General features: G+C 43.1%; 2 protein-coding genes across 3 annotated transcripts; both read right to left on the reverse strand.

The window, feature by feature from the left end:
• Window positions 1–305: 305 nt before the first annotated feature.
• LOC143221818 (uncharacterized) lies at window positions 306–18,267 on the reverse strand. Of its 2 annotated transcripts, XM_076447399.1 has the most exons (5): window positions 16,976–18,267; window positions 16,276–16,652; window positions 15,622–16,040; window positions 14,415–14,666; window positions 306–8,719 (listed from the first exon to the last, which is right to left on the reverse strand). In XM_076447399.1, exons 2-5 carry the CDS (start codon window positions 16,403–16,405, stop codon window positions 8,054–8,056), a joined length of 1,467 nt encoding a protein of 488 aa, XP_076303514.1. In that variant the 5' UTR covers window positions 16,406–16,652; window positions 16,976–18,267; the 3' UTR covers window positions 306–8,053. The 2 variants fall into 2 exon arrangements, with proteins under 2 accessions (XP_076303514.1, XP_076303513.1); XM_076447398.1 differs by having other exon boundaries at window positions 16,276–18,267.
• A 1,332-nt stretch (window positions 18,268–19,599) lies between these two features.
• LOC143221831 (serine/threonine-protein phosphatase PP1-gamma catalytic subunit A) lies at window positions 19,600–23,671 on the reverse strand. The gene is made up of 5 exons (XM_076447426.1): window positions 23,434–23,671; window positions 22,633–22,764; window positions 22,295–22,525; window positions 21,555–21,883; window positions 19,600–21,435 (listed from the first exon to the last, which is right to left on the reverse strand). Exons 1-5 carry the CDS (start codon window positions 23,486–23,488, stop codon window positions 21,196–21,198), a joined length of 987 nt encoding a protein of 328 aa, XP_076303541.1. The 5' UTR covers window positions 23,489–23,671; the 3' UTR covers window positions 19,600–21,195.
• Window positions 23,672–23,801: the final 130 nt, after the last annotated feature.

Genomic DNA, 23,801 nt, shown 5'->3' on the forward strand with positions numbered 1-23,801 from the left:
CATTGTAATTGTTCGAGCTAATTGCAATTGTACATTGATTCGACAAACAGGTTTAAATCGTTGATCGACGCCTGTGTTTACGCGCGATCATTTGCCAATCGGTCCGAAGAAAGCGATAACGTTTTCAAGAATGTCTGTCTATCATTCCGCATCTTCGTACAAAGCCTTTTTCTGGAAAAAGTGTACAGAAAAATATTTCTTCTATAAAAACGTACACTTTTGTTGTTTATGAAGCTTCAAGAGCCAAATTGCAAAAATGGCCTCCGTACGAAGATGCGGAATAATACAGAGAATATTACAACACAACAATTATCACAAAATAATGCTTCTTCGCTTCACGAAGTTATGGTAAGTTCATCAAGAAATCAAACTGCTTTGTAATCTCTGTCTTTCTTTTCCTGTGAGTGATATATCTCCCTCTCTGTCACAACCCTGTAGGAGAGACAAGGATCTCTCTCTATCTGCATTCGTAGTGCACCTCTACTGACCTCTACGCCAATGGTGGCATCAGTTCCGCTTCTGCGCATCTGTTTGAAAATTTTATGAAAAGTTGGAAACTAAATAGGTAGATATAAGAGTTCCTGTCGATAGTTCCTCTCGAGAGTACTCTCAATTTGCATGTTCATTTGAAAATACTTTAGAAATGTTTTGCTCTCGGAGATTGACGTGACAGTCAACTCTCGAAAAATCCTTTCAGGTAATGTCAGTAATGTGGCCATTTGAATTTCAAGCGTGTAGCTCTCAGATGAATTTCGATAGTTATAAGAACACCCATGAACAGAAAGGACACGCCAAAGTTGGCTGCAATTGTTGCAAAAAGAAATATTGTGAAAAGAGAAAACGCAGATATTGTACAAACAATACTACTCCTGAGTCCAATTTCTGTATACTTAACAATATATAATAATAATAATTTGGTTAAATATTTTTTTAATAAAAATTGAAAAATCAGCGTCGATATATAAATATTTTTAAATTCAGGATTCTCAGACTTCTGCGTCAGACCATATACTTTCCCGCCCATTGTTCGATTTATGTATACAGTCGGGGACAATATATAAAGTCATTTACTCTTAAAAGTCGCATAATTTGTTTAAAATTGATCCGAAGGACTTGAATTTTTTCAAGATGTTAGACCGAATAGTTTGCTAGAGAATGAGTAAACAAAAATTTGTTTAGACTGCAATTGGTAGGTATCATACAAAATTTAAGAAATCATGTTTTTTCAACTTTTTTATATATATAATTTTCAACTATTTTAAAATGCATTTTGTAGATTTTGCTTTATCAAAATCGGTCAACATTGCAATGCGCTGCATACGTTTAAAGAAAGTCGTAGGCTGATAAAAAAGTTGATAAAACATAATTTTTTAATTTTCTATGATCCCTAGCAATTGCAGTCTAAACAAATTTTTGTTTACTCATTTGCTAGCAAACTAGTCGGTCTAACATCTTGAAAAAATTCAAGATCCGCAGTCTAATCGTTACTAAGTGAAATGTAAACGCGCGAATAATCGAGTACGTAGCTTTTCAGCGGAGAAGAAGTCGTCAGGTCAGAAATGAGGAAAAAAGGAGAGAAGGGAAGAAGAAAAGAAGTATTGGATAAAGATGAGAGGATGATTTTGGTGGAATAAGAGGATGGACAATGACGAATCAAGTCGAGGCAAGTCGAGGCACATCGAGGCAAGTGAAGCCACGGTCCTGGCTTCAGCCACTCGGTAAGTAGTCGAAACGATATTTTGGTCGAGTCGAGACAGTGGGATGGGATATGATTGCTTCTCGTATTGCCATGCCTCTCGGCGGAAAAGAGGAAGAGAGACCGAGCAAAATGATCCGGGAGGCTGTGCGAGGTGTTGGAAAGCCACGATGAAAGACATATGAGGATTCCAGCGGCGAGATAGGATATGCCTGCTGACTATGTTACAGCGAAAATCTTTTGAAGCCCGCCTCGCGTTTACAATTTTTCTTTTTCTCCTCTTTTCCTTTTTTCTCTTTTTGCGCGATCACTAAAAAATTCAAAATCTCTCCTGTATCGATTTGTTCGTTATCGTTCGAATTGCCCGAGAAAGCAACAAACAGGAAAAGTCTATGCACGTATACAATAAAACGTGTTTACATATACATATGTATATGTATACATACTATATATATTTACATATACATACATAAACATAAAAGAAATTGTCTGCACTGTTTAAATGAATATTACGATTTCGAAATCGAGAGGAATAATTAATCTTATTTAGATACTGAAATAAGGTACAGAATAAAAGAAAACTCAATATTTTTATTTTTATCATTCAATGAAGTAGATTCACGTTATATGCAGATATTTTTATGCAAGCTATGTAGTTGATGTATTTAAAACAAAAACTAATTCAATCGAGATGAAAAATGAGGATGACAGTGAGAGAATTTACTTTAGATTAAAAAATCACGATCACGGCGCGAATGAAGTTAACTTCATTCGACGAATGCCTGTGAAAAATCACCGTGATTGGGAACGAACGATTGGGGACCATCCCTAATTATTACAGCTATCCGGATATTTATTCGGACGAATGGAAACTGTGGAAAGCGATTCGAATTTGATGATTTTGATTCGATAATTCACTCGCACATTCTTGTTTGCGTTTGGGTTCGCGTTCGGGGAGCACGTGGCAACGTCTACCGACTTTGGAAAGCTTCGCGAGTCAAGAAAGACGTTTCGTCCCCTCTATTTACGACATAAGGTAAACTTCTTTTAGGTCTCGTAGTTCACGGTCAATGTCTGTCTTCGGATACTTGGCTTGCTTGGACAGTTTTCGTGGCGTTAACAGACACGTCCGTCTTTCTCTATGGCCCCTCTCCACCCTGTTTTATCGTTTCCACCGAGGCAGAGGCGCGGTTTCGATATCAATCCGATTCCACGGTTCCTCGACAGATTTTCAACAAAGTCAACGGATTCGATCCAGGAAACGAATTGTATCCAGAAGAATAAAGGAGCTCGGTCGTTTGCCACCAACGTTTTGGCACCAACTGAAATTCTCGCGAAATCCAATTTTAAATCATATTTGTTCCAAGTCGCTTGTCGTCGTGCAATTAAGAAGGATGATTCGACGCGCGCTAATTTTCAGCCACTTTGTTGTTATTAATAAGGTTCAAGTACGAATAACGACGATGCACGTATGTATATATATTTATGTGTGTGTGTCTGTGTACATGACATATATGTACACGAGTTATATCGGTCAGCCGCGGCTTTTCTCGCTTTTCTGGGTGAGCAGCCGCGCTTGGTATCGTTTCCATCGGTTCTTGAATTTTTGTTTAACTAAATGGTCCTGCAAAAAGTAAATTCAGACTAAATGTAAACCGAAACGTTTACAGGGAAAGGACATCGTAGACGAGGACGAGGACGAGGACGAGGACGAGGATGACGACGAGGAGGATAAAGACTGGAAGGAGAAGAACGATGAAAAATAAAAAAAGGTTTAAGAAGTTAGACGGGGACGAAGGTTGCGGACGTAAAGCATAAACAGTCGAGGTGCGATTTGACGCGCACTCCGGCCATCCAAAGCGTATCTCTTTCTCTCTCGTTAAGCGTACGCTTTAAGAATCTCGAAGAAGCGAGCAGCCCGATGGCTGGAATCTGTAAATCTGTCATTGCAGCCATATTCGTGCGGCTGGTACCGCAGGATATGAACTTCTGCTCGTCGTATGCGTTACCGACGTAGATCTGCCCGCTCCTCTTCTTTCGAGATCTTTACACCGAAACGGAAGCCTTTCGCTCTCCCTTTCTCTGTCTATTTCGCCTTCCATCTGTCTCTGTATCTCGAAATAACGAACGTTTTCTTCCTCTTATTCTTATAGAAAATCTACTGATTCTGAAAAGGGTACATATGGAATTAAATCACTTATGAATTCGTTGGTTCATCAAGAAAAAACGGTTTAATTTCCTTTGTCTTCATCTGGAGGGTAGTCGGAAGGAACATTTTCTCCGACGGTATTACTAGACACTTCTGCATAAAAGTTCGCCCGTTTCTTCTTCCGTTCGTTGCGCATGGTTCAGACGTAATTCGTTGATCGCGAATTACATTTGCTAAACTAAACTTGACACCAAATAAGAAGGAACCTGATAAATAACAAATTTTCAACAAATTACAAATTCTTTGTCTCCCAGTATATGAATATTCATGGCGTTGTCGGTGATCAAGTGGGGGAGCAGAGACTGTACAACAAGGCTGACGCGCAACGAGATGCGCGAAACAGGTTCCTTCTTATTTGGCGTGAAGTATAGTTAATTTCCTGTTTCGGATTCGATCGAGCGTCGTTTGAAATTCCAGTCGACGGAGAACGAAGGACGGTGTCGGTGGAAGGTTCAAAAACCGCTCGTTGGCGCGAGGCTGCGTGAAAACTATAAAAGCTCCAGTACTCGTCACACCGTATACCCGCGGTATTTCCTTTGGTAGCTAACGATGACAGATTCACGGCTCGTAGGATAACGCAATACCTCACCCCCGAGATGTTTCAGTTTACGGATACACGCGCCCGTTCGCGTTTGAATTTGTGCATGCTCGCGCATTCCCGCTCGTACGCCCGCCCTCTTCGCACGCACTCGCCATTCTTTTTCCTCCATTTATCGCGACAGTTTTTTCTTCTGTTTAGCAAACGATCCATTTGTCGGTCTTTGATCCATAACCATCAGACTGCCAGCGGAAACTTAGGGAGATTTATTAACGCGCCCTGCGCACCGAAATGCTATCTGTCTTCGCGCTGTCGCTGTCGAGTTTCGCGTCGATTCGCGCCTACGATTCGCGAAACTAATTCTTGTTTCACTCGCTTCCCTCGAGTAGATAAAACGGGTTCGAAACGCCCTTGATCCTAGATATTTCGAAGAAGACATTTTTTCTTGACAACCCATCGAATTGCCGCTTCAATTAGGCTGAAAGTGGTGCACGGGCACATCGCCTCGAAATTCCGATAGAGAAACGAGCTTCGCGACAGGACAGTGAAACATTCCAGATGCATCTTTGGAGGTCCTGGGTTCGTGCAGTCGGTGGTGTGGCGGTCGCACGACACTACACGCACGACACTTGAGAAGGTTCGTCTTCCGAGTTTACGTCGAGTCCCTGATTTCGAAGCAGACGGAGATTCCAAAACTAAACGATCTTCCAATAAGAGCGATAGATCTTTCAATTGTCACAGCCGCCATGTACGTTATTCAATTGTTAATGTCACATGTTATTTGTACTCAATAATGCTCGGCAATCATGGATAGATATTCTGTTGCTGAACACGTTGAAATTATTACATAACATGTATCGCATTATTGAGAATGATTATATCGGCAAATGTGGCTGTCGATTGGCCTCCAAGATTGCGACTTGACGCAATTGTACTCATTCTTGTCGGGCCATGTTAAGTCTCTTGTTTATCCCAATAAACCACAAGCTGTTAATGATCTTGAAGCATACATACTTCGTGTTGTCGGTGAGATACGACCTGATTTATGTGCCAGAGTCATCGAAAATTGAGTTTGTCGTGTTCCCTCCACCAAATGCAATCGTGGTGGTCATTTATATACTTTAAAATAAAGCAGTGAGTACTAGATTATCTTCCGTATTTTTCATTTCAATTCAAAGTTCCATCGCTCTTATTGAAAGACCCTGGTTACGGCTGGTTCCAAGATTCTCCGTTTGGGACGTCGACTCGCCCGTCGCGTGTCGCTTGTCAGAGTTCATTCTTGTCGGTTATCGAGAAAACGCGTTCCTGAGCGCGTCAAAAGCATCGGTAGGCTCTTTGAGACAAGCCGATTCTCGCGAACAGAAGTACCACCGGCGGCGCTGACTCCGAAACACCTAACCCCGTGAAAAGGTCAAGTTTCGCAGGGGCAAGTTGCAAGTTGTCTCGCTGGCACCTACGAGAAAGATGAAAGACGAAAGACGAAAGACGAAAGTACGAGCGAAGACGAGGGCCGTCGACCGTTTTTATTGCCGGCGCCGTCACGCCTCACCGACGCGCGTGGTCTCTCTGTTCTCTATACCGATTGCGGTTCCTTCGAAGCCTAATGTTCTTTTTCTCCTCGAACATTGTTTCTGTCCTCGATTCCCAGCACACCTCGCTCGACAAATTCATTCGTTCGACCTGTCCCGCGTACCGTGCGAACATCTCGCCGATTACCGTAGCTATTATACCTCTCAACGGAATCATCCGACATGTCCTTTAGAAGAAACGTTTACACGTCCGATTCGTCTCGTCTACTGATCTCGATTCGCCACTGCACGTGTACAAATACGAATTGTAATTCTCGCGAAACCGATCTCGAACGACCCGTCCGGTAAACCGACGTTTCTTTTGTTATTTCTGTTGCTCGCGACAACGAGGTTGCACCTTGCGAACGTAGCGTCTGCGAGAAAATCTTCACCGAGAGTCATTAAGGGTACGTTCATAATATGTTTACACAACGGGTTCTCTCGCGTGGCCATCAATCACGGGTCACGTCGGTTTATCCGTTCTGCTGCGCGCAGCCACCGACGGAGTCGTGTCTACTCTCGTCTCGTCTCATCTCGTCCCGTCTCGTCCCGACCCGCACCACGTCGCGTTCAGTCGAATCTTTGGGTTCTGTGTCGCTTCGTTGACATTACCTCGTCGCATTCAATGATACAAATGCTGCACGGAGTATCGTTTACCGATTCGATCGTTTAGCAACTGCCCCTTGAAATCGTTGCCGCCATTCCAGCTAACACAATAGGCCAGGCAATTGGTTGTGCACCTCGGAACACGATTATCCGTAAGGGAATCGAAGAGGCAGTGGAGAAAAGAGAAAGGGGGGTAAGGACAAGTGCTTAGAAGTAAGTTTTGGTTGGGCAAAAAAATTTCGAGACGCAATGACACACGATACTCGGAGAATAATTTATTAAGGCACTTAGTAGCCAAGCTCTCTTATGGGTTGTCACGGTGCGTTTACTTTCCCGACTTGGCTCGAGAGCGTTTTAGGCTCGTTTGGCATTTCAGACACCCTGTATAAATAGATGCACTTTGCTCCTACAAAAGGCACTTTCTTTTTCGACCGTCGAGCCACGGACCTACGACACGTACGCTGCGATTTGTATCGCGCGATTCAATGGTCGCGAACACCAGAGTCTCTCTTTCTCTCTTTCTTTCTCTCGTCTCCGCGAGACCTCTCGTTAATTACCGTTTCTAAAACCATCTTCGATAAACGCCGTCGATACCGAACAATTTTTCCAGTACGACGATTTATCAAAAATAAGCATTCACTTCGAATAAATAATACATGCGACGCTCGACGTTACGGAACAACAGTCTCGCGACGATCATCTTCTCGGTTGATTTCGGTTCGCCTTGCGATAACGTTCTACGATAGATACATACATAATTTAATCGATTCTATATTACACGGTAAAATCGAACCGTCGACATTCTTGTTCAGCAGGTATAGCTTCGCGAAATACCTCGGCAGCTTTTCTTACTGTTGGCTTCTCTTTCTGTCACCGGTTAAGGGTGCGGGAAGCGACTTCTCATTTTTCTCGATAATGCAAAGATGGCGTTTCTCAGTAGTCAACAGATAAAAGATCGATCTAGGCCGCGATCGCCCTCAAAAGTACTACTTTTACGTTTACCAGGCGTAATTTGCATTATTCTATATTCTATAGTATTGGGTTGGAAAGAAAGTTCGTAGCGTTTTCAAATTAAATTAAGGTTAATATGTTTATTCAATAACACGAGAAGTTACCTCGTAAATGGCAAAAAGTATTAGAACAGAATGGAAAATACGTTACTGAATAAATATCTGAATTTTAGCTTTCAATTTTAATTTACAAACGCTACGAACTTTCGTCCCAACCCAATAGGTATTTTCATAAAGCTGCGAGAGCTACAAGCTGCCGAATAATGAAAATTATGCCTGGTAAACATAAAAATAGGACTTTCGAGGGCGATTGCGGTCTAGTTTGATCTTTTATCTAGCGCTTTTGACTACTGAAAAATGAGAAGGCGCATCCCGCACCGTTGCAATCCTAGAACGAGTCTACCCCCTCGAGAAGATGGGTAACGGTTATCGTGGCCCGTACAGGGATGCTCCCGAAGTATGCGAATGTGGATGGGCATGAGGATGAGAATGGGGATGAGGATGAGAATGAGGGTGAGGATGCGCATGAGGATGAGGATGGGTATGAGGATGAGTATGAGGATGAGGATGCGAATGTGGATGCGGATGTGCATGTGGATGCGAATGTGGGAGTGGATGCGGATGCGGATGAGGATGCGCGGGATAATGAACGGAATTGACATGTGCGGTTGGTTGGCCATGATGCGTCGAATAGGTCCATGCTCCTGTAGCGGTCGATCCGTAGAATTGATGATGTTCTTGGCCGGATATGCTTGGTATTTGCACGGCTGGTATAGGGTTGACGAAACTGGAGGACAAGCTACTGGTGGTTCCGGCGGCTGGTCGCTTCGATGGATTCTGTGCAGTGGACAATGCCACCGAGTCGCACTCGTCCGACTCGCAGTCGCGAAACCCTTTCGCGAACGGATTGCTGGCGATCTTAAGCTGCGTGATCAGATGATTTTGATAAGCGGTCACCGCCGTGAATCTTGTTTCCGGGAAGGCGAACGTTTTGAAGTTCTCCGTGCGGGGATCCGGACCCGAGCCAGGCGGCGACGGTGCTACGACCACGTGGCAGCGGGGCTGATACCGATGCATGGAATTCAAGATAATCTGGAACGCGAAACGTAGAGCCAATTAGCGGTAGATCGCGTATCGTGTACCATTGGAAACGGGTCCTGTGAAAATCACTGACACAGATTTCGCCGACAATTACTTTGTCCGCTAACGACTTTAGTCGACGACAGTATTATCCGATATTAACATCACTTGACAACAACGCTAAATGGGTAGACTCTCGTTTTTCCAGGATTGCAAGGGTGCGGGATGCACCTTCGCAATTCTCGATAATGCGAACATGGGGATTTCAGTAGCGAAAAGCGCCAGATAAAAGATCGATTTAGACCGCAACCGCCCTCAGAAGTCCTATTTTTACGTTTACCAAGCGTAATTTGCATTATTCGGTAGCATGTAGCTGTTGCATCTTTATGAAAATAAAATTGTAAACGTAAGAATAGGACTTTTGAGGGCGATCGCGGCCTAGATTGATCTTTTATCTAGCGCTTTTGACTACTGAAAAACCCCATCTTTGCATTATCGTCGTAAACGAATCGTAAAACGAGTCTATCCCCTTAACCGACCCCATCTAACTTCTTATAGTGTAATAATGATATTTTTACACAAAAGTGAAAGTGTCAGTGCAGAATAGTTAAAGAATAAAATGTCAGCGCCATCTTTACAAACGATATGTATTACTACTGGATAATACTGTCGTCGACTAAAATCGTTGTCGGTCAAATCTGGAGTCGGCGATTTTCATGGGACCCAATGGAAACACGTGACGTTTGCGAGTCGATCGCGGAGGACATCGTTCGCGATAAACAACGAGATCCAAACAAACGAAGAACGCCAGACGCTAAGGGGAACTGAAGGCAAAGTACGGTTCCAGGCCACTCTGAAAGCGGAATAAAAAAAAAAAAGTATACACGCGAGGACCTTCCTTCCTTGTATCGAAGGAAGAGCCACCACGGGGGGGCGCGGTCACAATGTTTGACAGCCAGGAGAGACTCGGTGACTAATTAGTGTAAAAACTAACCCCCGAGCCTCTCTGGCAACCCGACACTCTCGTCCTTCCTCTTGCACGCACTTACGAGCATATGCTGGCCGAGGCATGTGTCTTTTTGGCTACACGAAAAGAACAGAACAGAACAGAACAGTGCCGAATAGCTGTAAACGGGGGGTGGGGGAACATAGCCAGGAAAAAGAAGAGCCGTCATTCTCGCTACGTAGTCACAGAGCCTCGCGCGTGTGTTGTCTGTGAGTGTCGTCCGTGAGCGTGGGTGCGAGGGTGAGGGCGCGTGCGAGTGCTAGTGTTAGTTAGAGCGTAAACGTGGGTGTGGGTGGTCGGTGTTGGCAACCACATTCTTTGACACAAGATTTTCCTACACTTTTCCCTTACAAACGAGCGGTACACCGGTGAAACTTAACGCAGACGGAAAACAGCGTAGAGTTCTCTCGCCTACGTAGACCGCTTGTGATCGCGAAATTTGCCAGGTTTCTCGGTGAGTGAAGCGAGTTCCTTCGGCGACGGTTGCGAGTATCTAATTAAGAAGCTGGAACGTCGAGAGGTTTTTTTTCTCAAAGCCGGTTGATACCGTCTGTCTAAGTCTCTAAGCGCAATTAAACGAACAAACTACTCGACGGCACGCGAAACAAGCTAGACCTCCCCACCGCGCACCGGTCAAAATTCTTTCCGCTCGAGAGACAGAGATTAATTGTCAACAACGAAATCTAAACTTGTCTAGCGAACGGGTCTCCCCGTTTTCGAGAAACAAAGTACGTTCAACATATTCCAAGTCGCAATTAGGGCTGCTATTTTTCCGAAGCTTCGACTCTTCGAAGATTCGAAGGAACGAAGGGAACGTCTTCTCGAAGTGTACCAAGTTTCGAAGTCTTCATGTTATGTCATGATTTTTGACAAACATAAAGAATTTGACAGAATTATCACACAATAAAGCTTTGAAACATCGATTCTCATCACCTTCAAAGTTTCTTAAATTGAAGCTTCGATATTCGAAGCTTCAGAATCTTCGATCTTCGAAGAAAAGTAACAGTCCTAGTCGCTATCATTACTCGGGTGTAACGTGGAGCGTTTGCAAACCTCGAAGAGTATCGTTAACGCCTGAACGACCGCTATCGAAAGAGCTTATCGGCGAAAATGGTTGAATCGTGTTCGTGGTATTGGACGATACGGAGACGCGCGAGAACGTGGTTGTTCAGATTTTGAAAGAGGCGAACGAGAAGCAACGAGAGCCAAATAAAAATCAATTCGAAGAAGTCGAGTCGCGGTGGCATTGCTTCGAGAAAACTCGAAGACCCGATTAATTGAAGCACGACGAAAACTGAGAACTGAGAACAGCTGAAAGGACGATCGAAAGAGGACCGGGCCCGCACCATCCTCTTTCCGATTCTTGACTGGCCTATTCGATTCGTTCGAATCGTATCGAATCCGCCCCGTCCCCGATCGAAAGAAATTGACCGATCTCGACCGATCTTGGTAGCACGTTGGTAAGCCCCTACGCCGAATCCTTCGATTCGCAATGGTGGCTGACGCGCCGAATTTGGCACGAGCACGTAGGGACGATTATTTTTGGAGCAACCGCGGGTGCATTAGGACACAATGAGGAGAATCCGAATCAAAAGATTCGCCAAGTTCGACGTACGAAATAAACCGTAACAAATCGCAAGCTGAAACGAATTCGACGTTTTTCTGTCGTCGCGTCACTGAACAACGCTATATTTCAAAACGGTAAATTCGTTGAAAATAGGGCTTGCAATCCCGCAAACTGAGATCCCGCAATTCCGCAGGATCTCGCGTCATTTTTTGGTCCCGCATTTCTTAAATAGATGACGCAAAATCCCGCAAAGTTTGTGGGACTATGCGTGTGATCAGAATTGCGCGAATGACAACGCGCAAGATGAACTATGTCGATGTTGCATTGATACTAACTATTCGACAGAGGGGGAAAAGCTGAACGAGCTTTTTCTAGGATATCTTTGTAACGACTAGACTACGGATTTTATGTATTTATGACGAAAATGGGTACGTACAATTTAAAACAGTGGAGGTATTAAAAAGATGGTCAGGTAGCCTTAACGCCACCAGTGTATTAGTTTCACCTTAATAAGATAATTAAAAGAAGAATGAATTTGTTATTTGACTCCTGTGTCTTGCAATCAATGTAAACATTTTTTACTTTGCTTATACAACAAACCATTTTTTATTGCTTTATACAACAATTAATAGTTTTTACTTGTTACGATCATATCTTCGAAGTTCTGCAAATTAAAAGCTTGTTTTACAATTCGAACATTTTTCTGATTTTCATCTAATGAAACTTACATTCACAGACAGCTCGTTTACATATAGTTCGTTCTAAATAAACGTTACCTTCACTTAAGTTCCTTAACTGTGTTAATAATTGAAAAACGGAAGCCTAGTTGTAGTTCACATAAAAAGATGTTATTTCATATATTTCAATTATAGTTTGTTTTCCAGAAAGAAATTTATTTTAATTTACATTTATGTAGATCTTTAGATTTCGTTTGTATTTTGTTGCTAAATTTGGATCACTATGATTAAAGATGATTATCTCGTTAAGTAAAGTATGTTTCTTTATTAAATATATATTAGATTGAAGAACTATACATAAATCCTTAGTCTCGCGGAATTGCAAACCCTAGTTGAAAACTACGAACGCAATCGCACCCGTGCTTGCGAGTCTGTCGTTTGCGCATCGCTCGATCCGACCGAAGATATCGGAGCTATCGGAACGAAGAGTTTAGAATTCTTTCGTGCTGGTAATTCTTTCGAGAAAACATAAACGCATCGTTCTCGCCTTCCGTCATCTTTCCCAGGCTTCCAGAAGTTCGTTTATACTTGATACTACGCGTGTTTACGTTAGTCGCGTTACGCTCGGTGTAGATTCTATCGGGCGTTCTTCGTGGCGACAGGAGAGCGGGATTAGTAAAAGCGTGGACAAGATAAGATTCAAAAAGTATACGCGAAGCAGGCCAATGATGGCTTACAATACGAGTAAGCATCGAATGCTCCTAGAATCTAGAAGATACGGCGATCGCGGATTGATTTCCGATCACACGAACGCGAACGGTTTAGCCCTCGTTTCCACGATGTCGAAGAAACGATCCACAGGAACGAGATATCTCGTGTATCTTGATTATTAACATATGAAGTGTTTTATTTGAAAATTTGACACAAGCAATCGATTTTTAACCCTCATCCGTCGATCATTTCAGGAACTGAATCTCTCTTATTTTTCGATGTTTTTTATTGAAATCGATGAATTAAAGCGGTAGACTCGTTTCCAGGATTGCAAGGACGCGATCAGGGTTTTTCAGTAGTCAAAAACGCTAGATAAAAGATCGATCTAGGACGCTATCTCTCTCCGAAGTCCTATTTTTTCGTTTACGAGGCGTAAATTGCATTATTCGGCAGCATGTAGCTATGAACATACAAATAATGTACATTACGAATAATGCACATTACGCCTCGTAAACGAAAAAATAGGACTTTTGAGGGAGAAGCGCCCTAGATCGATTTTTTATTCTAAGCTTAAATTCTAGCGTTTTTGACTACTGAAAAACCCCATTTTTGTATTATGTATCGAGAAATGAGAAAGCGAGCCCTGCACCCTTGCAATTCTGGAAGAATGGGTCTACCCTCTTAACATTTAAATGTTTAAAGGTTTCTCGGTTATGTGCTTCGCATTAAAAGAATAAAAGTCACGCAGTTTCGAGCAAATTTACCTACAAATAACAGAACAGTATAATTTATTTCGAGAAAACTGTGTAAAATTGACACGAGGGACGGATGGGGCTTAAATACTCCATATTTTATACGATTGTAATTTTTATTTATTATTTCGTATGGAATGCAGAGGGATAATTGTAATCGACGTAGAAGATCCGATATACAAAAATAGAACCCACAGAAGAAAAATCTCGTCGAACAATAGAATGTGTAGTTTCCAAAAATAAATGACCGACGGAAGGGAAGCTTTCAAGCATTCCATACAAAAAACCTTTAATTGTATTTAATATTTATGATCTTCAAGTTCTTTCCACCAACGCAACGGTACCATGTCTTAGAAATCGATTACTTGTGTCAAATTCACAATGAAAACACTTCGTATAAGTAATAAAGATACACGAGACATATCTCGTCCGTAGTATCGTTTCTTCGACATCGTTGAAGCAAGATATCTCGTCCACGGTAGCGAAAGGGTTAGCAACGAATAAAGAATACAGGATAAGGGAACATCCCTTAGAACGAACCCGATGATTGCTTCGCGGAGCGAGGAAATAGAAGATGTTCTTCTAGGGGATGAACGTCTTGAATTTCTCAGAGGAGATAGGCTCGTATCTCAGGTCAATTAAGGCGAACTCGTCCGTAAACGACAAACACGTGGAACACGACGCGCAACAGCGTGCGTGTCACCCTCCGCGCTCTACTTTATCGCGTAGGTGGTTCCCAGTGTTCACATCTCGCCGCGTTCGAAATGAATCGTACGCACCGCGGCCGGTGAGCTTGACTTTTTCCCCAAGATCTATTTCCGCGAGAAAGAACTTTGGTAGCACGTCACTCGTAACTCACAACTCGTAGCACGGTATGTTCCGTAACGCTTGTTGAAAATAATTGAAATATTTCAAAGAATCGAATAAACTACCCGACGTAGACGATTGTCGGCTGTCGACAGTTATCGAGGATTAAATGCGATGCACGACTTACGTGTCCGTTGTCGTCCAGCTGATTGTTAGTCAGCTTCAATTTGTCGAAGGAGACCGGTTGCTTCATCCAGTGGGTACCACTGGCAGGACTATCGGGATGCACGTGAATCCTGGGGGGTGAGACTGGATCAGCGCGACCAGCAACTACCCAAGCGCTGCTGTGGAACGCGTATCGGTACCGTTTGTCGTCGCAAGGCACGAAATCCATCACCAGCAGATAATCCGTGTTCGGATCCAATCCGAAGAATCGGCACTGTGAATCGATTGAAACAATCGATTTTCAACGGTTACGCAGCCGCCACACATTGGTCCGGATCGAGAAATTCAGTGACATTTTGCTAGAACTAGACTGCGGATCTTCGTGCGAAATGAAGATTGTCTGCATCGATTACAAGAAATAGAAAGTATGTAAATGTTATTTCTTCCGTTAATGATTTTAATAGAGGAGAAATCATTTATTGATATCTTTAGTTTTTTAAATTTTCCAACAATTTCGAATTTCATCTACTCAATTCTACTAGAAATGCATAAAGATCCGCAGTTTAGTTACAACTTTTGAAAAAAATGATCATTTTCAACTATAGGTATTTTAATATTTTTTGCATTCGTTAAACAATATCTTTAATTAATTTTCATTGATATTTGTTCAGTAGATAGAAATAATTTCTTAATAAATATTAGTGCGTTTTCATCCCGATATTTCTTATGGTTCAAAAGTCACCAAATTTCTCGATCCAATTCTTGTGGGATTGAAAATATGAACTCGGCTAAACTTTAGAGATATACTTAAATAATAAAAGAACTTCGCAAAGTCTTACTGCATTGTGCGTTATTTTTTAAATAGAGTATTTACACTAATCGGTAATAGAAGATATGCTTTTTTATCACAAAAAAGTCTGCTCTTCAATTTGAAACAAAAACCAAGAGAAAATATCAAATAGGATCGTCAGGGCATCGCGTTAAAGAGAAGCAATTTTTATCGTGTGAAAAATACTCTTCTTTAAATGTCCATCTTTCAATGTTTCTCACAACTATAATATTTATTAAATTGTACTAAAATCTGTATACTTCATTTCCGAAGTCCATGAACATTTAGGAAGCAATGTTCGTTCAGACTCAAAATGTCACTGAATATCTCGATCCGGACCACTGTGCGCCAGTACGATCGTCGTACTCGAATTTAATTTGCTCAACGATCTCTCGGTTACCTGAAATGTTGGGAACATTCTTCTTCCGGCTTTGGTCACAATCATTTCCGTGCCCAGTTGATGAAACTCTTCCCAAAGAGGCTTCGCCTCGAGAGCGGCTCCAGCACCGACCAATGCAGGATGAAGCGGTCTCTTCGGAGAAAGCTCGTCCGTCGCGTTCCCAGCATTATCGCTCGGATGATGATCACCGTGTTGCCGATTGTTATTGTTACTATCGTTGCGAGCATCCACGGAACTCGAGGATGGTATCGAGGAGGGTATCGAAGAGGGTATCGAGGACGCTATCGACGACGATGACACCGACGACGCGGAAGCGCGCGGCGTTGGCGCGCTTTTCGACGAGTTCGAGTTTGAGTTCGCGTTCAAGTTCGAGTTCGGGCTGCGGGACCGTTTCACCCTTCCCGCGGTCTGCAAACACGCTGAAATCACAGTAAAATCCTTTTCCCTTTCTGGACATTCGTAGATACCGACGAGAACGCGCGATTCGCATCTAACGTCGCACGCGTACGCGCCTACTCTCTTCAAAACAATTAGTTGTACCCCCATTGTCGCAACTTGTACACTACGATAGATCCCAATTGTTTTGGATAGCGTATAGCGCGTAACACGATCGTTTCGCGTCGAAAATCGAAGAAAATTTTAGAGAAAAAGTACCTTCCATTTGCTGCATAGGGGACGGTAAGTTCGCGATCTGCTGAACGTGCTGACTTTGATGATGCGGGCTCCATTGTTGGTAACAACAATCGACGGTGACGTCGACTCGTGACTCGTGTTGTTGCTGCATCGCCAACAATTTTCAGTTGCATCGACGGTCAAACGTTTTCGTCTCCTCCCAAGGCTTTTGAAGACTACAATTATCGGCAGCCAAACCGAGTCGCGGGATTCTTCTGTTGCGCGGTCCTTTTCTCGGAAAAACGCATCGATGCTCTGAACCTCGAATTCACCGTGGAACTACTTCAGTATCGTCGTAACGTCACAAACAATTACACGCTTCGATCACAACACTCGACACCTCCGGGCTCTGGTTTTTCCTGTTGAAAGACGGCGAACAAGTCCGTGCAAGAAGATCGACGGTAAAGCGATGAGCCGATGAAACGATGAAACAAAACGAAACGGTCCGGGGAGGGAAACGAAGAGAGAAAAAAATCGAGGGGAAGAAGAAAAAGGAAATTCGCGCGAAGAACTCGGCGCGAACAACAGTTATCATTCGCGGCGGGCCATTAAGCGGTTCCAGGCAATCAGCGCGAAATTTGAGAGCGAGATTCGAGATCCTGGACGAATATCAGAAGATGCTCGACATCGTCGCCGGTATCTCGCGACTCTCGCGGTTCTCGTCAACAGAACTTGTCCTCACCTCGAGGTCCAGATGCTGACAAGGGCTTAAAGTCTCGGCTCGAACGCGCGGCATCGGATGAATCGGAAAGAACTCCCCCGAGTCGACTACACCTCGTGGCTTATCATCGGGACATCATTCTCCGATGCCGTATCTCTCGCCCTCCTTCCCGTTACAGCCTCCCTCTCTCTATTCACCAGAATCTCCTCCTCTCGGTTTCCGTCGCCGCAGTGTCCTTTCTCTCTCTCTTTCGACGAGATGAACCGTACGAGAAACCAGATGAGAAAACGAGAAGAGAAACGTAGAGGGAAACGAGCAGAGGAGGATCGAAAGGAAGGGAAACTTTCCACGAGGGAGGAGGGGTTTCTCGAAGATCCTCCTACACGAACACCCACGCTCAACTCCACGGGATACCAACCGCATCCTCTTCCTCCGCGTCCCGTGCCAAAAGGCGGAGTCTTCTCGAACGGGAACAAACGCTTTGGCTTCGGCTTTGGCGTTGCGTGCGCGATACTCGATACTCCTTGCTTCTTTCTTCTCGCTTTTTACTTTTCGCTCTTGCTTGTCGCTTGCTGGTCGTTGATCGCTGATCGTTGCTCATTCCGCGTTGCTAGTTTGCTAGTTAGTCATTTTCAGGAACGGTTATACTATTCGCACAGACACGGAACGTATCCGACCGGACAGATATTCTTCAATGCATTTGAAGGGAAATGTCTATTATGGTAGGTATGAACATTTCCATTCAAATGCATTGGAGAATGTTTGTCTGATCGGATACGGTCCGTGTCGGTGCGAATAGTATAAATCGACCTTTACGCGTACCTATCGGTATCCAGCGCGGTACAGAAGATATACACGCCAGTGATCATGATCGCTATCCTCCCAATTAATTACTATTTCCTTAAATGTTTCGTCGCGTAGCCGCGCTTTACTTTTCTCACGAGCAGTCGCTTCTTTCGTATGCTTGCAACAACACCATATCTTTCCTGTCAAAGAGTACAAGCTATCGAACACGATTCGTTCGCGTTTCGATCAGCCCGATTAATCATTCGTTTCTGCACAGATTTTTACCAATATTCGGAGGCAGGATAACGGGTACACACTACTATACAAACGCACAATTATATAAACCACCAGCGCAGAATCCTGGTGAAAATGGAAGAAATAAATGTGAAAACAAGTACAGTAAAAGTATAAGTATTTTTGCCGCAGCGATATACGTATATATATATATAGTATATATGACGTCGTTGCAGCGGTTTGCAGAATTTTTCATTCCCTTGGAACCATTCCCGTGTTTCTTTCGTTTTAGGTATACACCCCGACAGCACAGTCTGCCCGAGCCCACCGCCGGACCCAGCTAGCCGAGCCCCAGCCCGACACGTTACAGGCTAACGCAATGCTTGGCTCAGCGTTGAGACCAAATCAGGACGATTTAGCCTGGCCCCTGTGCACAAAAGGGCGCGATTTTCACCTGCCGGGGGCTCGAGCCCAGAGCCTGACGGCCGGGCTGGGATTCAGCCTGTTTTTGAGAGGGCAGCATGGTATCACACTAATGTGGCCAATCAGTGCTTCGATTGGGCCCAACTTTTCTCGCGCATGCGCGACACAGGGCGGGTCGCATCAATGTGGCAGTACTTTGCAAATGCGTAGCAATCTCCCTTGTTACCGACAAAAGTATAATAAGTTAATAAATAAGACCTTTGAGGGCGATTGCTGCCTAGATTGACCTTTATCTGGCGTTTTTGACTACTGAAAAAACCCGTGTTTGTATTATCACGCAATGAGAACGCGAATCCCGCACCCTTGCAATCTTGCAAATCGGCTGAATCCTAGCCCGGCCGGCAGGCCCTGGGCTCGAGCCCTCGGCAGGCGGAAAACGCGCCCTTTTGTGCACAGGGGCCAGGCTGAAACCGAGCCGGTGTGCCGTCGGGGCAGTTTTATTCACGACATAAACATTCTCTAGAATAGTTTTTGTCTAATTGAATTAAATTACATATATATACATATCGAACGTATTTAATACTAATTATAAGTTACATTCATTAATATTAAAATTCCTTCTCGAGATAAGACGATTTCAAGACGCGTGCAAGAGCAGTCGCTCCAGAATGAAATAGTGAAATAACGCTAGAAAAGTGACTCTTTGATGGCTCGATGTTACTGTATTTTTCCAAATGTTTACATGGTTTTTACATTGTCTTTACATTATCCAATATCGTTAGTATCTGCTAATAATAATAATAATAATAACAATAGTAGTAGTAGTAATAGTAGCATTTATGATTGATATTATATATACTATTCTTATTATTTCGATAAAGAAACGAAAACGGCATTCTACAGCGTTATATCTGTCCGGATCTTATAATCGGTGTGAAAGTGGAAGAATCTTCGGTGTATCGGAAGTGAAAATTATTACGAGTTAATTATTGATTGGCGGGACGAGAGAGGAGCGCGAAAAACAAAATCTCGTCGCGCGTCTTAATGGAAATGTTGTTTTTCACTAAACGGTCCTCCGATGGATTTGTTATTGCATTGGCCGTATTTGTGTATGGGTACAAAATTCGCGCAATGTCGATCGAACAACGCCTAAAATAGTGAGCTCGCGTCGAAAGAAAGAAATGTAAAGTAAAATGGACGAGTGTCTTTCGTGAATTTTATTTATAAAATAGAAATTAATGTACAATTACAGGGTACAGGGTGTACGGGAGAGGCAATCGTAAATACCGGTGACACTGGGGCGTCGATGTCGGTATTGGTATTGGCGCCGACTTTAATCGTAGGCGTAAAATGATCAGATTCCCTTTGTACGCGAATTCTAGCAGTATCGTTGGAGACTGAGTCTGCGATCTATAAAGGTGGTGCGGATGAAAACAGCTTCTCGACGAAACCAACGAAATTAATGGTATACAGCGTAAATGTTAACGATGAGATTAATCAAGTTATTCTCGGGCGAGACTCGGGATAAGTAATAATTGTACGATGAAATCCTTAGAAATTGGGGTTTCTTTCTCATGTTTCTCCTTACGCGCGTGTACATGATCTACACAACGTTGCTCTACTCCAATTATACACATTTACAGCATGCTCTTATCGTTAGTTTAAGGTTATCGTTAAAATTCCCTTCTGAAAAGTGAACGACCGCCTTCGCCTTCGAGGAGTAGGATATATCAATTCGAATCTAGAGAATGGCCACGATCGCAACCTCTGTTCTTTCGGTTTGTTCGTAACAATGTTACGCGAAGAAAGTCTAGTTTTCACTGAACGATCATACAATAAAATACAATACAGTATAGTACAGTACAGTACAATACAATATAAAATAATTCAATACAATACAGTACAATATAATATCTAGACTCTTCCTTATAATTTATAAAAATTGAATCATAAAAGCACACTCTACAAAAAGCGATTTTGTTCGAGGATGTTATAGTTGTAGTTATAGCTATAGCTATGTGTCGTCGACAAATTCTGTGCACTTTTCAGAAACAAAATAAAGGCACGACTACATACGTATCGCATCGATAACTCATGTGTATGCCGCGACATTTTGTATACACGTCGAGAGACAACCACCGTGTTGAACGGTAGGAATTACGTTAGCAAACTATCTCGTTATCGAATTGTTCCTAGCAACAGCGCTGTCGATCGTGCAGTCATTCCAAAATTTCGGATCGACGATATTTACTCGATATTGTTTGTCGTCTAATAGCTTTTTGCTATTTTACCGCAAAGACGTACTCTTCTCGAAGAATCGCAACCAACAACCGTTCAACTTTTCATTGGCTAATCTAATCGGGAGTAATCGAGATTATAAGCACGTTAGCTGTTTGTTCATAGACAGAAAAGTTTCCGATATTTTCGTTCGTCGTTCGATACTCTGAACTATCCTATCGATGCACAGTATTTCTTTTTTCTGTTTTTTACTTCACTTTACTTGACGAGCAGCGTCTGTTCTGCCGTGTTCAATTCTTTCATTCGATAATGCGTCATCATGAAAACGACTATTCCAATATACTGTAACTTCGAAAGCAAATATGCTGATCGATAACGATGACAATCATTGAGCGATGCTAAGAAAAATAAGAATAATAACGTCTTTCCTCGTACAAAAATCCATTGATCCACTCAGAAAAGATGGCAAATTTCAAGGGAGGAATTGTTGTCTTAAAGTTGTAAGCATTGCGTTCAAAGAAGGGGGCGGGGGCTGGGGTGAAAAAAGAAATCTAAGGGTTTCACTTCTTCTTGCTCTTGTTATTTCCACCTCGCGGCGGCGTCACTGGTCTGCCTGCGTTCAGGCCACCGTAAGTTAATTTCTTCTTGTCGGCTGGCTTTAGAATTTGGAAGCTGCACATCAACGTCTCGTCCACGGACATCATAGCGCCGGCGTTGTCGAATTCGCCGCAATAGTTTGGTGCCGAGAACAAGGTAACCAACTGCCTCTTTGCAAAGAATTCATAGCCATCTTCTACCACCTGAAATTACAGATTACGCTCAAAATTTCTTAAATTCTCGCCTCGATATCTGTCCACGATACATCTACAATCTACAATGTACATCGTCCCGTTGGTTCATATAATTTTGGCACGCGTACCTGATGAGCACGACATATCAGATCGAAGTCGTGCTTATGTAAAAATTTGGCGACAACTTCAGCACCGAACGTGAACGAGACTCCGCGATCGTTCTCTCCCCAGCCCATCGTGTCTTTGTCCGGATCCGACCACAATAGATCGCATAGTAAACCTTGATCGGGTACGTCGGTCGGCCGCATAATACGTCTAATCTGTTCCATATGTTGAAGATCTGGGCTCAGACCTCCGTGACAGCAAAAGATTTTTTCATCGACTATTGCAGCGACCGGTAAGCAGTTGAAACAGTCGGTGAATGTTTTCCACAATTTAATGTTGTAGCGGCGTTTACCTGTTGCACGCAACGTTATCGGAATTAGCATCGAACGATCCTCTTTGCAATATTAGTAATTATTATACTGCGGATGTTTACGCAATTTTCAATTTTTGTATACGAATTTGAAGAAAATCAAATAAAATACAATCTTATTTCCAGTGGTAGCAGCTTTTGCAGAACTCCAAAAAATAAAAATTGTACTAAATTCTGTCGAATCTTATATTCCACCCTTTTCTGACCATTTCCGGAAGCCATAAATGCATAAAGATCTGCAGTCTAGTAATTATTATTTCAATGTTTATTCCGTTCTTCTATCCATAATTACCAATATACTATTATATTAGAGCCCTTTGTTTTCCCAGTTTATATTTATAATATTATCGAACGATCCTCTGTATATTATCCGATCGAACAGAGATTACTTACATTCGTCGTAAAACCCATATATCCTGTTTATAGAAGCGCATTCGTGATTACCACGGAGTAGAAAGAAATTCTCAGGGTATTTGATTTTGTAGGCGAGCAGAAGGCAAATAGTCTCCAGCGACTGTTTTCCTCTGTCGACATAGTCTCCCAAGAAGAGATAATTGCTTTCCGGTGGAAATCCGCCGTATTCGAACAGCCGTAGCAAGTCATAGTATTGTCCATGAATGTCACCTGTAAGTAAGGAATACCACATATTGATTCGTAGAACAAGAATTACATTTCAACCTGGAAAGTTGAATTCGCTGTAAACCTTGCGAAGAGTGTGTCCGATCGCTTACCGCATATTTTAAGAGGAGCTTCTAGCTCCAACAAGATTGGTTGCGATAAAAAAATTTCACGTGACTTCAGACATAGTCCCTTTATTTCTCCCTCAGTCAACTGTACATTCTTCCCAGGTCTGGCTCCTCGCACTGAAAGACAAATTTAGAGATGTAAAGACGGAAGGAAACGTTTCTCTTAGAATCTGTTCGATAGCTTCAAATGGTAGCATTGTTTTGCGAGGCCACATGACAAAGAACAGGATAAACAAACTTTGTCCATTAATATGAATATGTTTAAAAATTGGTGTTACGACGAGACGGAAGGAGCATCGAAAGTTACGACGCAAATCTCAAGAACGTCCGTTGGAAGCAGTAATAAGAGCCTCGCCCAACGATATCATTTCTCGCGTAAACAAATGAATATAAAGTCGGTTAAAGCATTTCGAATTGATCGTATTTGGAGAGAATTGCGTAATCGGCCGAAGAAAAATAAAGACACAGCGGAGAAAAGTAACGAGGAAGAAGAACGAACGAAGCGGGAAAGGAAGACAGAAAAAATTGAATGGAATCGAAGGTAAAGCGTTACGATATTCTCGCTAGAAGATAGCGAGTGGATTCGTAGCAGTCGACAACAGTCGGTAGCAGTTGATTTGCCTTCGACCGAAATACGAAGATGGACGAAAAGAGAAGCGTAAAAAAGGGTGAGGCGAACGGGTGAGACAGTTTCGTCTCATGTCCCATGATACTCTCGTCTCCCTCCCGCCCCACCCCCTCCTCGCTGCCCCATCGTACAGGACAAACAGGGCAGAGGAACTTTACCTTCCAAGAGTCGAGCTATAATGTCGTCGATATTCAATTTGTCGGATTCAGCCATCGGGCCGGGGTTTCGTGCGCGTCCCGGGCTTCACACAAACCACCTTCTTTCTGGGATGACCTTTGATTTTCTTGGATTTCACTGGTATCACACACAGCAATCAATTGCATTCGCGGTTTCGGACAAGGTACCCGCAATGGCCGCCCGGACAACCGCGCACTCCACTCCCTTTTACCCCCACCCCGACCATTCCCTCTTTCCTGCTCGATATAGTTCGACCGCTCGATTCATCGAGCATGCTCTGTGCGAACACGAACCATCTAAAACACAAGATGTCCATCGAACCAGCATTTCTCGAAAATTTCTCGAAAAC

Source organism: Lasioglossum baleicum, chromosome 3, assembly GCF_051020765.1.
Source record: "Lasioglossum baleicum chromosome 3, iyLasBale1, whole genome shotgun sequence".
Lineage (NCBI taxonomy): Eukaryota > Metazoa > Arthropoda > Insecta > Hymenoptera > Halictidae > Lasioglossum > Lasioglossum baleicum.

Bases quoted from the DNA above. Each gene is read 5' to 3' on its own strand.
- LOC143221818 (XM_076447399.1), bottom strand. From the start codon at position 16,405: ATGCAGCAACAACACGAGTCACGAGTCGACGTCACCGTCGATTGTTGT. The intron at 16,041-16,275 runs GTACTTTTTCTC...CTGTGATTTCAG, and splicing joins CCCTATGCAGCAAATGGAAG to CGTGTTTGCAGACCGCGGGA. The intron at 8,720-14,414 runs GTAAGTCGTGCA...TTCGCGTTCCAG, and splicing joins AGCTGGACGACAACGGACAC to ATTATCTTGAATTCCATGCA.
- LOC143221831 (XM_076447426.1), bottom strand. From the start codon at position 23,488: ATGGCTGAATCCGACAAATTGAATATCGACGACATTATAGCTCGACTC. The intron at 22,526-22,632 runs GTAAGCGATCGG...CCTTACTTACAG, and splicing joins AGCTCCTCTTAAAATATGCG to GTGACATTCATGGACAATAC. The intron at 21,436-21,554 runs GTACGCGTGCCA...CTGTAATTTCAG, and splicing joins TGATATGTCGTGCTCATCAG to GTGGTAGAAGATGGCTATGA.